Raw genomic sequence first — 13,202 nt, 5'->3', positions numbered from 1 at the left:
TAGATTTTCTCATTTTAGAGCTATCTTAATTATATAAACACTAGGTGCACTTGTGGCTGAATGGTTAAGACACAAGCCATATAACTGCAACGTCCCCAGTTTAACTTCATGTGGGGACTTGTTAGTGATACCCTCCTTTTGCTCTAGTTCCCTGACTGTTTCAATACAATCAGCTGACCAAGAAAAAAAAGGACAAGAAAAGTATAGAAACATCAGAGTGTCCTGGAAAATGAAATAATACCCTGCTACTATATGTTTGTTATCATCATAGCTTCAATTATTTCTCCTTTAATTTTGAGAAATCATTTTTTTGGAATAGCAGATGGCTCCAAACACTGTGATACCCATGATCTTCAGTCATCATTGCTTTTGGAAAATAGGGAGAGAAAAAAGCTTTTGATGTCGTGATAATACTAGTCCAGTGTGATTTTTATCTCAGTGATTTTGGGTTGTATTTAGGTTTTTTATTTTCTCTGTGTCTCTTCTTTGTCTCTTTGTCAGTCAAAAATCACAGAGTCTGCGTTGGCAATCATAAATAAATGTTTTGACATTATTTTGGGTGCTGGAAGCTCATCTCGCTACACAGCATGGAGACCCATTCGCAGGTAGAGCACGCTCAAATCTATCAGAAGAGCAAAATCTCAAAAGATGAGGAGATGGATGACATGACAACGTGTGGCAGAATTTGTCCTGTTTGTTTAACCCACATTAAAAACAAAAAAAACAAAAAAAATGAAAAAAGGGAGGTTTACTTTGTACATCACAGTGAGTGGTGCTGTGTAGTGTTTCTGTGGTGTGTAGAGCGGAATTACAAATGACTGTGTGCTTCATATTCCAGGGGTTATATCAGTAAATTCAAGTAAAAAATAGACTTTATCTGGTGTGAATGCGCCACACAGAACACAGACGTTGGGGGCTAATTTCTAAATCACACAAGGTCCCCTGGCAATACCAGTCCGATGCAAATAAGGTTTTATACTTCAACGCTTTAACAACAAACTGCAACTTTGTTGACTTGCAAAATTATCTTATAAATTGACAAACATCATATATGAAATTCATGACTCAATTAAAACAGGATAAATAAAATTATCTGTCTTTCACCATTGTACGCTACTTCTTTTTTTCTATGCTCCTCTCCGGGAAAAAAGAAACCAATCAGTGGCATGAGTCAAAGCTGTAGCCAATTCAGGACATGTTTTTGCAATTAAGAACGAAACTGCGTGGTATAGTTGCTGAATTCATCTGACTTTCACCCAGAATGTGACAGCAAATTCACCCAAAGGAATAGTTTGACATTTTGAGAAATATGAATATTGTCTCACAGAGGGGCTCTGTGTTGAAACTAGTTTCAATACCTTTGAGTTGTTATTATGATTACATGCTGTATATTCTTAAACAAATTACATTTTAGGAAAATTGCCACAACCTGACATACTGCAAGCCTGAAGCAGGACAGAATCCCAGCATAGAAATAGTGCTTGGTTTCAAGGGCTCTACGCAAAATGGGTTGGGCAAATGTGCTTGTGTGTGGGCTCTATAGGGCTCATATAAAACTTTTCCCAAGGAGCCCCCGGTGGGATTATCTGACCCTGTTTGGGAGTTGTAATTGACTTCTTTACGCTCTCTCTGCACATAGTCTCTGTTTTTATGTACACAGGCATTTACATTTGGCCTATTATCAAATCATTTACAGTATATACTAATGCAGTTACTCGTTTTACATGCTAATCCAAATTTATGAGCTTTTTCTGGAGCTTATGACATAACAGTTATCTCCATGACAACTAAGCTAACTCTATCTGTCCATGTGGAAGCTATGAAGTGGACCTTGAGTTAGGATCTTTTTTTATTGTTTAAATTTTATTTCTAAGGTCATGAATGAACCTTCACACTCAGCGTTTGCTCATCTTTTACACTGATTCAACCAGGAGAGTTTCATGCCCCTCTTAGCCTTGGAAGAGTGCCAACAGCCAGCCACCTCCAGCAAATGAATAAGGCTCAGGGTTGCAGAATCCTAGATGTCAAAAAACACTCCCACTTTAACCGCATCCCTAAATTTAAGCCCTAGTCCTGTCCTTGCCTGTGGCTCCACAAGCACTCAATTTTTAAATACCCAGATTCAACTTGGTTCAAGTGAAGAACACCAAACATGTCATCACTACTCTTAATATTGCCGTGAGGACATCAGGTCCTCCAAAGTACAAGAGCATACACACCAACTTACACTCTCCACCGCCATCCTCTCTTCATCACGTTCTCAGGTCCTTATCCCTCCTCGCTTCAATGTGTGTTTGTATGTGTGCACGCACTCTGTGGCCCTAGATGCTAAGTGTTCTAGCAAAAGGTCAACAGCCATAAAACAAGAGAGTGAGAGAGACGGAGAGAGAGAGAGGCTGATGAGCAGGAGCAGGAGAAGTAGGGTCTGAGGGGCTTTTAAGGAGGAATGGAGTGGTGAGGAGGAGAAGATAGGAGAGCCGGTGAGGACTGTCGCTGCAGAGTCATTACTGGAGTGGGTAACACTTGCCTATTGGAGGTGTGGGGGCACCGGAGAACAAGGAGGGAAAGAAAAGCAATTCAGATGAGAGGAACTGAGGAGAGAATGGAGCATGAGAGACTGAATGGTGGAAATGCTAAATGTATCAGTTTGGGAATAACTTGTCATCCCTCACTGAGCACTCTTACAGACTAATTTATGAAACTATGATAGGTTGTTCCACTCCACTGCGTAATATAATGCAGTACAAACAGTGGTGATGCATACAAACCTGCATTTGTAGGTGCAACACTATATTTCATGTTTAATTCTAATAGAAGAGAGTTGATAATGAGCCGTAGTTTAAAGGAAATCTCTGCGGGATCGTCTCCAGATCCATCATTGTTAAATGAAATGTGATTCAGACTATCATTAACATGTTTTTCTGTGCGTTTCTCTCTACCTGCCTGTTTTCTCTCCCACCTGTCTGCTAAAGATAGAGCACTTACAGTACCAGACAACCAGAGGGGATTTTGCTGGAGACTAAACCCATGAAATTGAATGTACATGGCAGATCACTTGGGTTACTGTTTGTCATATTTTTTTTTTCCTCCCATCATCAGAATGAGTCATCACAAGTAATTTCACAGCAATGTGTTATTGAGAAAATCCCCCACACTTCTTCTTTATAAAATGAAAATAAGAAAACTACAGTGAAGGGGGGGTGAAAAAAAAAAAAAGATATTTTAAAATGAGTGACTCGCAGCCACACTGATGTGAAGAATCTGTGCGTGTCCATGTCTGGTCTCGTCACAGGCTGACAGTTCAATTAGTCTGAACTAAATGATGCATGACGTCTCCCTCATGGCCCTAGTAATCGTCAGTGTTCTGCTTAGGAGAGCTCATATTGTGCATGAGTAGATAGCTAAACCAACAGTGGCTAGAGCTAGTCAGAAGTCGAAATGTATGATTTTGCTGATCCCCATAGATGCCAGAGTGGAGCATGGGACCAAATTGGCTTCAACTCTCAGAGCTCATCACAGATTTGCTTTGCAGAGAAAATAGTGCTTTTTTCTCTGTGCTTCTGCAACATAAAGTGACTGCAAATGGCTTTGAACTATCTGGAGTTTTAATTAGGTATTCTTAATCAGCTGGGGATCAAGTGTGGGGAGAGCGTGTAGGTGTGTGCATGCCTGCATGCATGAAACTAGCAGGTACATCTATGCACTTGTGTGAACGCACCGTACCTGTGTGATTGTGTTGGTCATGCCGTATAATTGTGGATTCGTTTTGCTAAGCAGCCATTTTGTGTGAGCGCTTGCAAGCGCGTGTCAAGTGCTTTTTCTGGGTGTCGGCAATCAGCAGACAGAAGACAGACAGCGAAGATGTTTGAAGTCGTTAGAAGTTCCTTACCTTGATCTGCATTCAGCAGCCATCCTCTGGCTGCCACCAGCGCATAGTAACTTTGTGATTTGAGTCTTTGCTTTTGTTTGATGTTCCCAATGTGTCAAAGGAGAAAAAACCTGCAATGATTTATTTCATTTGCTTTGTTCTTCACGTCAGCAAAGGGACATTGCCTTTTTAGATTCATTAAAGTAAAAAACTAAAGCAGTGTTGCAGTACAATCTCACATGAATGGGACCTGATGATTGGTCAGAGGAAGGTGAATGTTTTACTGAACATTTTATTGACAGCCTTGCAAGACGCTAATTAATTTCCTTAATGGCCAGGTGTTAGTTGTTTTTATTTAACAGCATGCTGGATTGTTGTCCTAGTAAACAGTTTTATGAGTGGGAGGGGGAATCCAGTATCCTCCCATCCTCCCATACCCTTTGTTGTTTAAAAGGCCCATATGGATTGTGAATCGGCAGCAGCTTTCAAAGCATCATTAGTCATGCATAAAAGACTGTGTTAGCGCTTTAATACCAGCCCTGGGCTCAGGCTCTGAAGATCTGCCTTAATTGCCCACCTCTGCCACGTTCTGTGTTCATATACGCATATGTACGTGCACATACTGGACGTGTGTGTGTGTGTGTGTGTGTGTGTGTGTGTGTGTGTGAGCATTTATGTGCATGTTTTTTGTGTGTGTGTGTGTGTGTGTGTGTGTGTGTGGGTATTTGCTCATTGTCCACTAACTTGCCAGGCACTAATAAGCACATAAACTGAGTGAGAACTCTAAGATGGGCATTAAAAGAAGATTCAGACACACCTCTCTGCATGCCTTGAATAATGATCTTTTCTATCTGCTTTTCCTCTCCCTTTGGCTGTCACTGTGTGTGTGTCTTTGTGTGTCTGCGCGTGTGTGTGTGTGTGTGTGTGTGTGTGCGTGCGTGTGCGTGTGCGTGTGCGTGTGTGTGTGTGCGTAGCGGTCCACCTGCTAGGTCTGACCTGGCATCTGCGGCACGGCGAGAGCCAGCTGTACGAGAACGGTCTGAGCTCGGCAGACCATCAACAGGAGGACCGCAGCAAAGCCAGACCTACCAGCTCCATCCACCTGCTGGACACACTCAACCCTGAAAACACACACGCCGGTGACAGAGGTGAGCTGACACACATACAGTGTACACCATAATAACAGATGTTCTGCACTCAGCTATTGACAGGATTTGCCTATCAGTAACAACACAGCAAATGTAATACAGTAATTTGCAGATTCGTAAATATTAAATGCATCGAATGAACACTGGCTTAAAGCATTTCACACAACTGTGCTTGGCTGCTTTTATTTTGTATTTATGTGACATTTTAAAAGCATTAAGGTAAGTGTGCAGTTAAACCAGCAGGGTGTTTTAAAAACAGTAAAACTAGGCTAATGTCAGTGAGACAGGGTTATTTTCAGGAAATTCTGCATCATAAAGGAGATTTAAATAAGTCCGACCTCCAGTATGTTATGGAAACTTATCCCAGGCTAGTTTATAGGCTTAGCTTCACGTCAGCCTTTTTGAAGTACAGGTCAGATTTACCACCTTTTGACATGGGCTGCCTTTACAGTCTAATTAAAATCTGAGGTCATATCATTTAAAGGAGATCTACACTTATTTTACACATCAAAGTGTGTTTACAGATCATGAGGAGTACTACTACATACGTGGAAAAAGTTTTATAAAGCTTTTCGGTGCTGCGCAGAATTTGACAAATTGCTTTAAGTGATGTTGGGACTCATTACTACAGGTTTAAAATAAAAACTGAAAATAAAAATCTGGTGGTGTTGAGTCAGAAAGAGGTAAGCTTGCCAGTAGCTGGCTTCTCATCTCTGTTTGAAATAGTGGCTCAAGGCAAAATTAGCAACTGATAGCATAACACATTCAGATTCAGTCAGATGTAATCATATAGCTGTGAACAAACATGATACATAACATAACATATGTAAGCTTCGCATGTTCACAGAGGCAACACAGAAAACAGGAACCCAAGTAACCACATTCTAACTAATGAGCATTCACCCATATGTTTAAGCAGACACTTGTATGCCAGTTGGAAAACTCTGAAGGATAAAGAAAGGGAAGGTCAGGGACAATCTCAAGTAGTTTTTCACTGTACCACAGCTATACATGTGCTTATACACAATAACAGACACATCTGCATACATGGCTCCAATTACATGTAAACTGATAAGGTACCATTTGAACTCCCTGTCTCCACTTGAGTTATGGAGAAGTTGTGTCCTTGATCACTCTTTGCAACTGTAGTATTACCGGTGTCAACTTAATGCTAAAAACATCTGTCCTTAGTTGGAGTTTGGCTGTTATTCTTTCCATCAAATATATACTTTTCAATCTTTGCCTCCATCGTTGGACAGTAGGTGGCTTTACACATCTCAGTAACACTGTAATCATCGTTGCAAGCAAATATGTGTGGTTTTGGCGTCTATTTCCTCTTTAGTTTATCCAAGTATAAAGAACACTGGCTCCTTTTTTTATGTCCATCTAAAATGGTATTTAATAAACCTGTCACCCCACTGTAGCCAACATTTTCCATTATTTCTTTCCTTTTTAAAATCCCCTAAAGGAAATTAACAGACACCCAGACATCAGTCTATTAAAAATACAAAAGGGGCAGACAGCCAGTCAGTCATTAAACAACATTTCCATCTTTATGGAAGCTGTTATGTTACTTGTACAGCACGTTCCAACTAATGGTTTTAATTGCTAATTAGTTGTTTTCTTTCAATAAATTGAATTACCTGGCTCTGGTCCTATCTGATATGTCAAAGTTTTTAAATATTATGTTCCACATTAAACATATACACATCATTTTCATTAAATATATAAAGGAAGTTTACATTAGTAAGGTGTGAATCCAACTCAAGAGGAATGTTTGCCAGTGAATCAGTGCAATATTTTGAGCTAACAGTGGATTTAGTGGTATTGAGTTCATCTCTTCTTTTGTCTGAGCTGAATGACAACATGCTGCCAAAAGTTCTCTTTTGCTGTGCTTTGTTTTTGTTGTAATTTGTTAGTCTCCATATTATATGTGCTGTTCTGTAGCTCGCGAACAATGGCTGTGATTTTCTTCACTGTGAATTGATGTGATTGATGTCAAAGGTCTACTTTCCAAAGTCATGAAATAAAGAAGACGTGACTTAGTCTGCTCACATCAGCTGCAAATAGGCTTTATGAAACAGGCTTTTTACAATAAGCTCCCATTTTCTGGGCCATCTTTATTAAACATTGTTGTGCAACAACTCTCACACACTTAGAAAGGTCAGCTCAAATACATACAAGTGGAGACAGGTCACGGACTATTTTAATTTCTATACCATCCTTAGACAGTAATCTAATATTACTTGTGTTTTTTCTGTCTGCACACTTAATGAAATAGAAATCCTTCAAGGGCACTCAAACATTTCCTCTACAGGATTTAATGGAAACACAATAATTAGAATAAAAGGAAGACTTGAAAATCCTCTTGAAATGTAAATACAAGCATTTAAACATTATGATTGGGACATGTTGAGACTGACTATATATCCATTGGCATGAATTCCAATCAGTCTCTATTGCATTAGGACTCTGGCTTGCATACATAGCACACTCGGCACAATGAATGTTCCAATACGATAGAGAGACATCAGTCCAGTGATCAGCCTTGAACTGATTACTCATTTATTAGAAAGGCAAGGTAATTGGTTAATCATGTTCCCTCTTAGCCACTACGTGACTGGAATAGCCTTTCTCCAATCGGCCTTCTCTCAACTAGCCAGAGGAATTACTAACACCAATTTAACCCCATGACATGGGACATTAATTGTGAGTATTCCAGGTCATGAAGTCAGGCAGGACACAGCAACCTTCACGCTTAGACAGACTCTGATGGATATTACATTGGATGCTGTTGGAGCCCATGTTCAGCACTTATACAGAGACCGTGCGAGCCAAACTGCAACCCACTGCAATTTAGGCAACCTGGGACATCCCTAAAGCAACTATTCTTGATGAATCCTCACATTCTGAGGATTAACACTCTCATCAGTAGCTAAATCCTCCGATAGAGCGCACAGGGGTCATGGAATTCACTTCCGAGTGTTGCATCACAACAATCTATTGTTTCACGTCCTATTGCTTTATATGCTTGATGAAAGCTGGGAAATCAAAATGGGCAAAGCTAAGCTGTTGATGCAGGGGGCTGAGATTAATAAAATTGGCACGGTGGAGGTGGTCCCCGGGCAGGGGAGGGCCAGAGAGATTAGAGATTAGGCTGTAATCCAGTGTGGCAGATTATCACGCTCATCCTGCTGTACCCATCACCTCTCACACCAAGAGACCACACAATCCCCTAGATTACACAGCGAAGGATGGTGAGAGGAGGCTGCGGGAAATGGAAATGATAAAAAAAACACGACACGGTAGGGAGAGAGAAGAGTGAGAGTGATGGGAGGAGACGAGAATGATTGATGGATCTACACCAATCTACTTGAAGGATGGTGGAGATATCAATCATAAAAGTGGCACAAGCTAGATAATCGCTCACATTAAAATATAATTTTCATTAAACAACTTCTTAGCCATTTTCATGACTTTTGTCTACACAACAGAGAAACAAAGCAGCAAAATGTTCTTTTTTTCTTATTGAATAAATGATTTTATTCTTGATGCGCTGCAGTAAACACAAGTAACAACATAACAGTGGGAGCATAAAGATAGCCGAGGAGACTGATTGGAGGATGGTTATCAGTTTCTGCTTGTTTTGATATAAACTGATGACACAGTGGGGAGAGATGAAACAAGCTCAGCGGAATGATTGGAAGGTAGTAATCTGCTTGTATTCCTGTTCATGTATTTTTAGTGTTGTTGTTTTTATGTCAACTTCAATGCCATAAAGATAGGCTCTCTGTTTGATTTGTTGGCTCGGCGCCGGAATCAGGATCGGGAGCAGCAGAATTGTAATCTACCTTGCGAGGCAGCTTGCAGCATGGCGCTAGATACTAATTGACATGTTGTGTCATCTGCGTATGGCTAGTGTCTTGTCAAGCCGTGCGTGCTGCGTTTTATGTTCTTCATGCTATCTCTCCTGCAGTTTCAGAGATCACCAGGAGCCCTTCTTAGTCCTCCACACATAAAAGCCTCTCTAATTAGTGCTACATTAATTGCCACTCACCCCATGATAATCAACCTCAGGGTGATGTGCATGTGCGAAGGCGCGCACACTTCATCTTTCTCTTTTCTCTGTTTCTATATCTGACATGCATGAATGCGAGCACACGGACATGCCCACACACACACACATGCACACACACAGAGAAATTCCTCTGGTGCAGATGAAAGCAAAAGTGCCCAGAGAAGAAATATTCTGTCAGTGGATTCCCTGCCTTAATGAAGTACATTGAAGTTTGAGAATAATATTTCAGTCAACGTGGAACGGCGGATATATTAATGATATGAAATGATACAAACTGACATACAGTAGAGCGGCATATTGCCTCATTATAATGTGAAGATGATGAAATGCGGAGCCTGTGGAATGCCATCTGAGCCTATGCGATGAGTGTATAAACCTTCTGTATGAAAGGAGAGTTAGTGCTGAATTGTTTTCACTCTATCTGATGGTGTGGTTGGAAATGGTGTGTAGATGGATGGAATGTGACACAGACAGAGAGGAGGGCTCTTAAAGAGCACATCAATATTCTAGACTGCGTGCAGAGAGAGAGGAGCGAGGCTGAGCAGAGTGTGTGCGTACAGACGAGTGTGCATATTGTATGCATGTATGTGGGAAAAGGAGACGTGTCTGTGGGAGAGATGAGTTCGTGCTTGTGCTCGTGCTGGTGTGCAAATGCTGATGGACTGGTCCCTGTTACACTGGTCTCATTGATTTTCTCACGCTGGGATACAGTCTCGGGATGTAACACCCACACCCACATACACAGAGACACACACGCAGCGAAAGTATAGATCATTTGGTGAACCCCCTGCTTGAGCGCCTCAAGTTGAGAAAGCCTAACAGCAGCAACATTTCTGTCTGTTACTCAGCCTGCATTCAAAACATCTCATCCAAATATAGCTGAAGAAATTAAACATAATTTCAAGCTGCAGTCAGTGTTTACAGTGTAGATGACACATTTTAAGGCGAGCAGAGGGCTTTGTAGCGCTCACTCTTGACATTTGAGAGTAGTAGATTGATGTCTGACATCAAAGGCAAAAAAAATCAAAGTCAATTTTTATCTTCTTGGTAAACAGACTCAAACTTCCTTTTTGATGAAAAAATATTTACTACTACTGCTTTTGCCATAGAGTACCAAAAGGGGTTAAATGGGGTTTTGGAGTATTTGCACTTTGCTGGTATTTTCATTTTACGCCACTTATACTGTACTACAGTTCAGAGTAAAATGTTACTAGTTATGTAACATATCAAGATCTTAGATAAAAAAACATGAGTGTAGGCAATACAACTATTTTTTTTATCTTGAACCATCTAATGGTATAAAAAGCACTGTAGTCGAAATTACTGTGGCTCCACCTTGTCCAGCCCCAACATTAAAATGCTATTGATGCATCAGGATTAACAACATTGCAGTGTAGCATATAACTTTTTACTTTTTTAACTTTTATTTTGAGAGCTAGTATATAGGATTAAGTGGCATCTACCTGTGTAGTTGCAGAACTGAAACTCCTCCAGTGTGCCAAGCATGGAGGAGAGCTACAGTGGCCAAAGTGAATGTGAAAGGGTGAATGGCCCTATCTAGACCCAGTGTTCCATTCGTCATGGTGGGCTCCTTAGAAGAGGACTCACTTTGTATGTAGATAAAAAGGGCTCATTCACAGGTTAAGAAAAAACAGCAATTTTTATTATCAGGTGAGTACACACTAATGAAAACATAGTTGTGAGTATTATATTCCATTTCTGCCAATGGATGCCCCTAAACCTCACACTCTGGACTCTTTAGAACAACTTGGCCTCAATTTTTCAAGCATTTATCTATAACAGATACGGACGATTTCAGGGATCCAACATAAATCTGGGGGATCACAACATCATTAAAAGACGAACAAGGAAAAACATATTTCTGTCACACAATTTTTTTTTTTTACTTTTCTATAAGTTCTTTTTTCTTGTGAAACACTGGATACTTAAGGACTTCTACAAATCCTTCAAATGAAACAATCTTGGAAGGAAAGTTCAATCTCATGACCACATTAAGGCATCACAATCTGGTTTTGATGTTACCTTGTAAGACCACTGAGGAGACGCAGGAGAAAAAAAGGAAACGCAGAAATCTTATTATTCAAACTGTGGCAGAAAATTGTGTGGCCAGTTGTGATCTCATAACTCATAGTCTGACTCTGATTGGGAAAATCAGTTTTCAGAGAGTAGAGAGCATAGACTGTATTTTAAGACTGACAGTGCCTCTCCACCTCCTCCCACTGTACCAAACTGAGGCCAAAATAGCCCAGATTCAGGCAGTGCAATGTTGCGCTGACGACATCAGTAGTAACGACTGGGAAGTAGAGCCACGGTATCGTGTTTCAGCCCATACACCAATCTGACCCAATGCAAGTAGTGCTATTGTTCGCAAGCACACCAATTGACACACACCGCTGTCAATGACGATGTCAAACCTCCTTTATTATAGCTTCAAATTACTAGTTACAACCAAACCTGTTAGAAAAGTGAACATTTGAACATACAGCGGTGTGATGAGAACTCCCTTAAATGACAGAAACCATCTTCCAGCCACCAGGGGGTGATCGAAATGTCTTGGTTTCATTTTTGGGAAGCTGTGATGCTGTCCATCTTTATATACAGTCATTGTTAGCAAAGTAGACTAAAAAACTTGTGGATTTAGGTCTTAGATCTGAGCTCTAGTTTGCTTCTCACAGGCCTCTGCCCTGACTTGATTAGTGCGAGCTTAGCAGAGGGCAAAAAAAAAAAAAAAAAAAAAAAAGCATAAGTGCTTGCTCCATGTGTCATTTTATGTGTTTATTAACACATATTACAGGTGTAACAATCTAAGTGCACTCAGAGTTACATGGAAGGGATGAGTTTGTGGAAAGCCAGACTTGTCTGTCACAGACATAGCCCGAGGCCAGATGGTAGAAGGTGAGGACGAGAGAGTAATGGAAGGCCCTAAGGCCAAGAGCATTATCTTCTCCTGACTCTGACTGACACTCATTAGGCTGCACAGTGGAGAGAGGCGGCTGAAAGCTTATTAAACCAACTGCTCAAAAGGCCCTTAATTGAATCCAAGTAATTATAGAGACCTTGCCCATTGTGATATTTTTATTCATCCTGCGGCAAACTCAATCTCTCTTGCATTTGGAACACTATTAATGTTGTCTGCACCAATGTGTGTGGGATTCACACACTCGGGCCTTCAATATCGACTAACGCTCGCACGCACACACACACACACAGTTCCGGTCCCCCTAGACATGTCCCGTCACCAAGACCCTGGCTGCACTTTTAGTCTGTTCTCGCTTCATTAGAATCTGAGGGATAATAACATTAATTGCAAAGACAGTTTAGTTCCTTTGAAAATAGATTACAGGTGTAATTGTTTTACCTGAATAACCCGTAGGCAAGAGAAATTAATTAGACCTTGTGTCCCAAGTCCTAATGTAGCTCATCTCTTTCGCTGGCCTGGCGCACACACACACTAGACACACAAAACACTCAGAGACACACAACAGACAGATGAGCAAACTTACACGGACTTTTAGAATCACACACCTTGTAATAAAGATGAAGGATAACGATATAGAGATGTTAGCTAGTCATTAGACATGGAAGAAATCCAAAACCATCCGAATCCAGATGTCCTCTGGCACTGGAACCTTTCAAGGGCTAATCTAGGAGAAACTATTGCTTATATGTGCAATATGTGTTGTATATTGCAGGTGAGTCATGTCGATGAGGGCATTAGCTGTGTTATGTGCACGCCATGCCGCACTACTACAATAATTGGCTGAGGCAGCATCATTATTACACTGTACAGAATGTTGGTTCTAAGCAGACCTGCCCACCAACCCTCTATCATTTCCATCAAGGGCACGTAGTGCTTGATGGCAGACATGAATAAGCCATGCAACGCTTTCATCGCCTCTTTAAACAAGCTCAACATTTTTGAAATAAACCTTAATACACTTTCTTGCTTACAACTTGCCTCTGCTGCCAACTAATGATGAAAAGCACAAGAGGAGATTTATGCGATGCCATTTATTTTTATTTTTATTGTAAGTAACCGATAGCAAGTGTGAATTTCAAGCTGCTTTTTGCTTATTAAAGCCACAAG

At 40.7% G+C, this 13,202-nt stretch overlaps 1 protein-coding gene across 1 annotated transcript in view; it reads left to right on the top strand.

Moving 5' to 3' along the window:
- The window catches only part of tenm1 (teneurin transmembrane protein 1), a 246,359-nt gene that overhangs the window by 90,375 nt on the left and 142,782 nt on the right, over window positions 1-13,202 (top strand). Inside the window, exon 6 of the mRNA XM_033632857.2 lies at window positions 4,843-5,016. Coding sequence (XP_033488748.1) covers window positions 4,843-5,016 — 174 coding nt within the window. The remainder of the gene's footprint in view (window positions 1-4,842; window positions 5,017-13,202) is intronic.

The sequence above is a fragment of the Epinephelus lanceolatus genome, chromosome 7 (genome assembly GCF_041903045.1).
Source record: "Epinephelus lanceolatus isolate andai-2023 chromosome 7, ASM4190304v1, whole genome shotgun sequence".
NCBI classification, from domain to species: Eukaryota; Metazoa; Chordata; class Actinopteri; order Perciformes; family Serranidae; genus Epinephelus; species Epinephelus lanceolatus.
The sequence above is the reverse complement of the archived record's forward strand: the minus strand, read 5'-3'. Positions and strand labels throughout refer to the sequence as shown.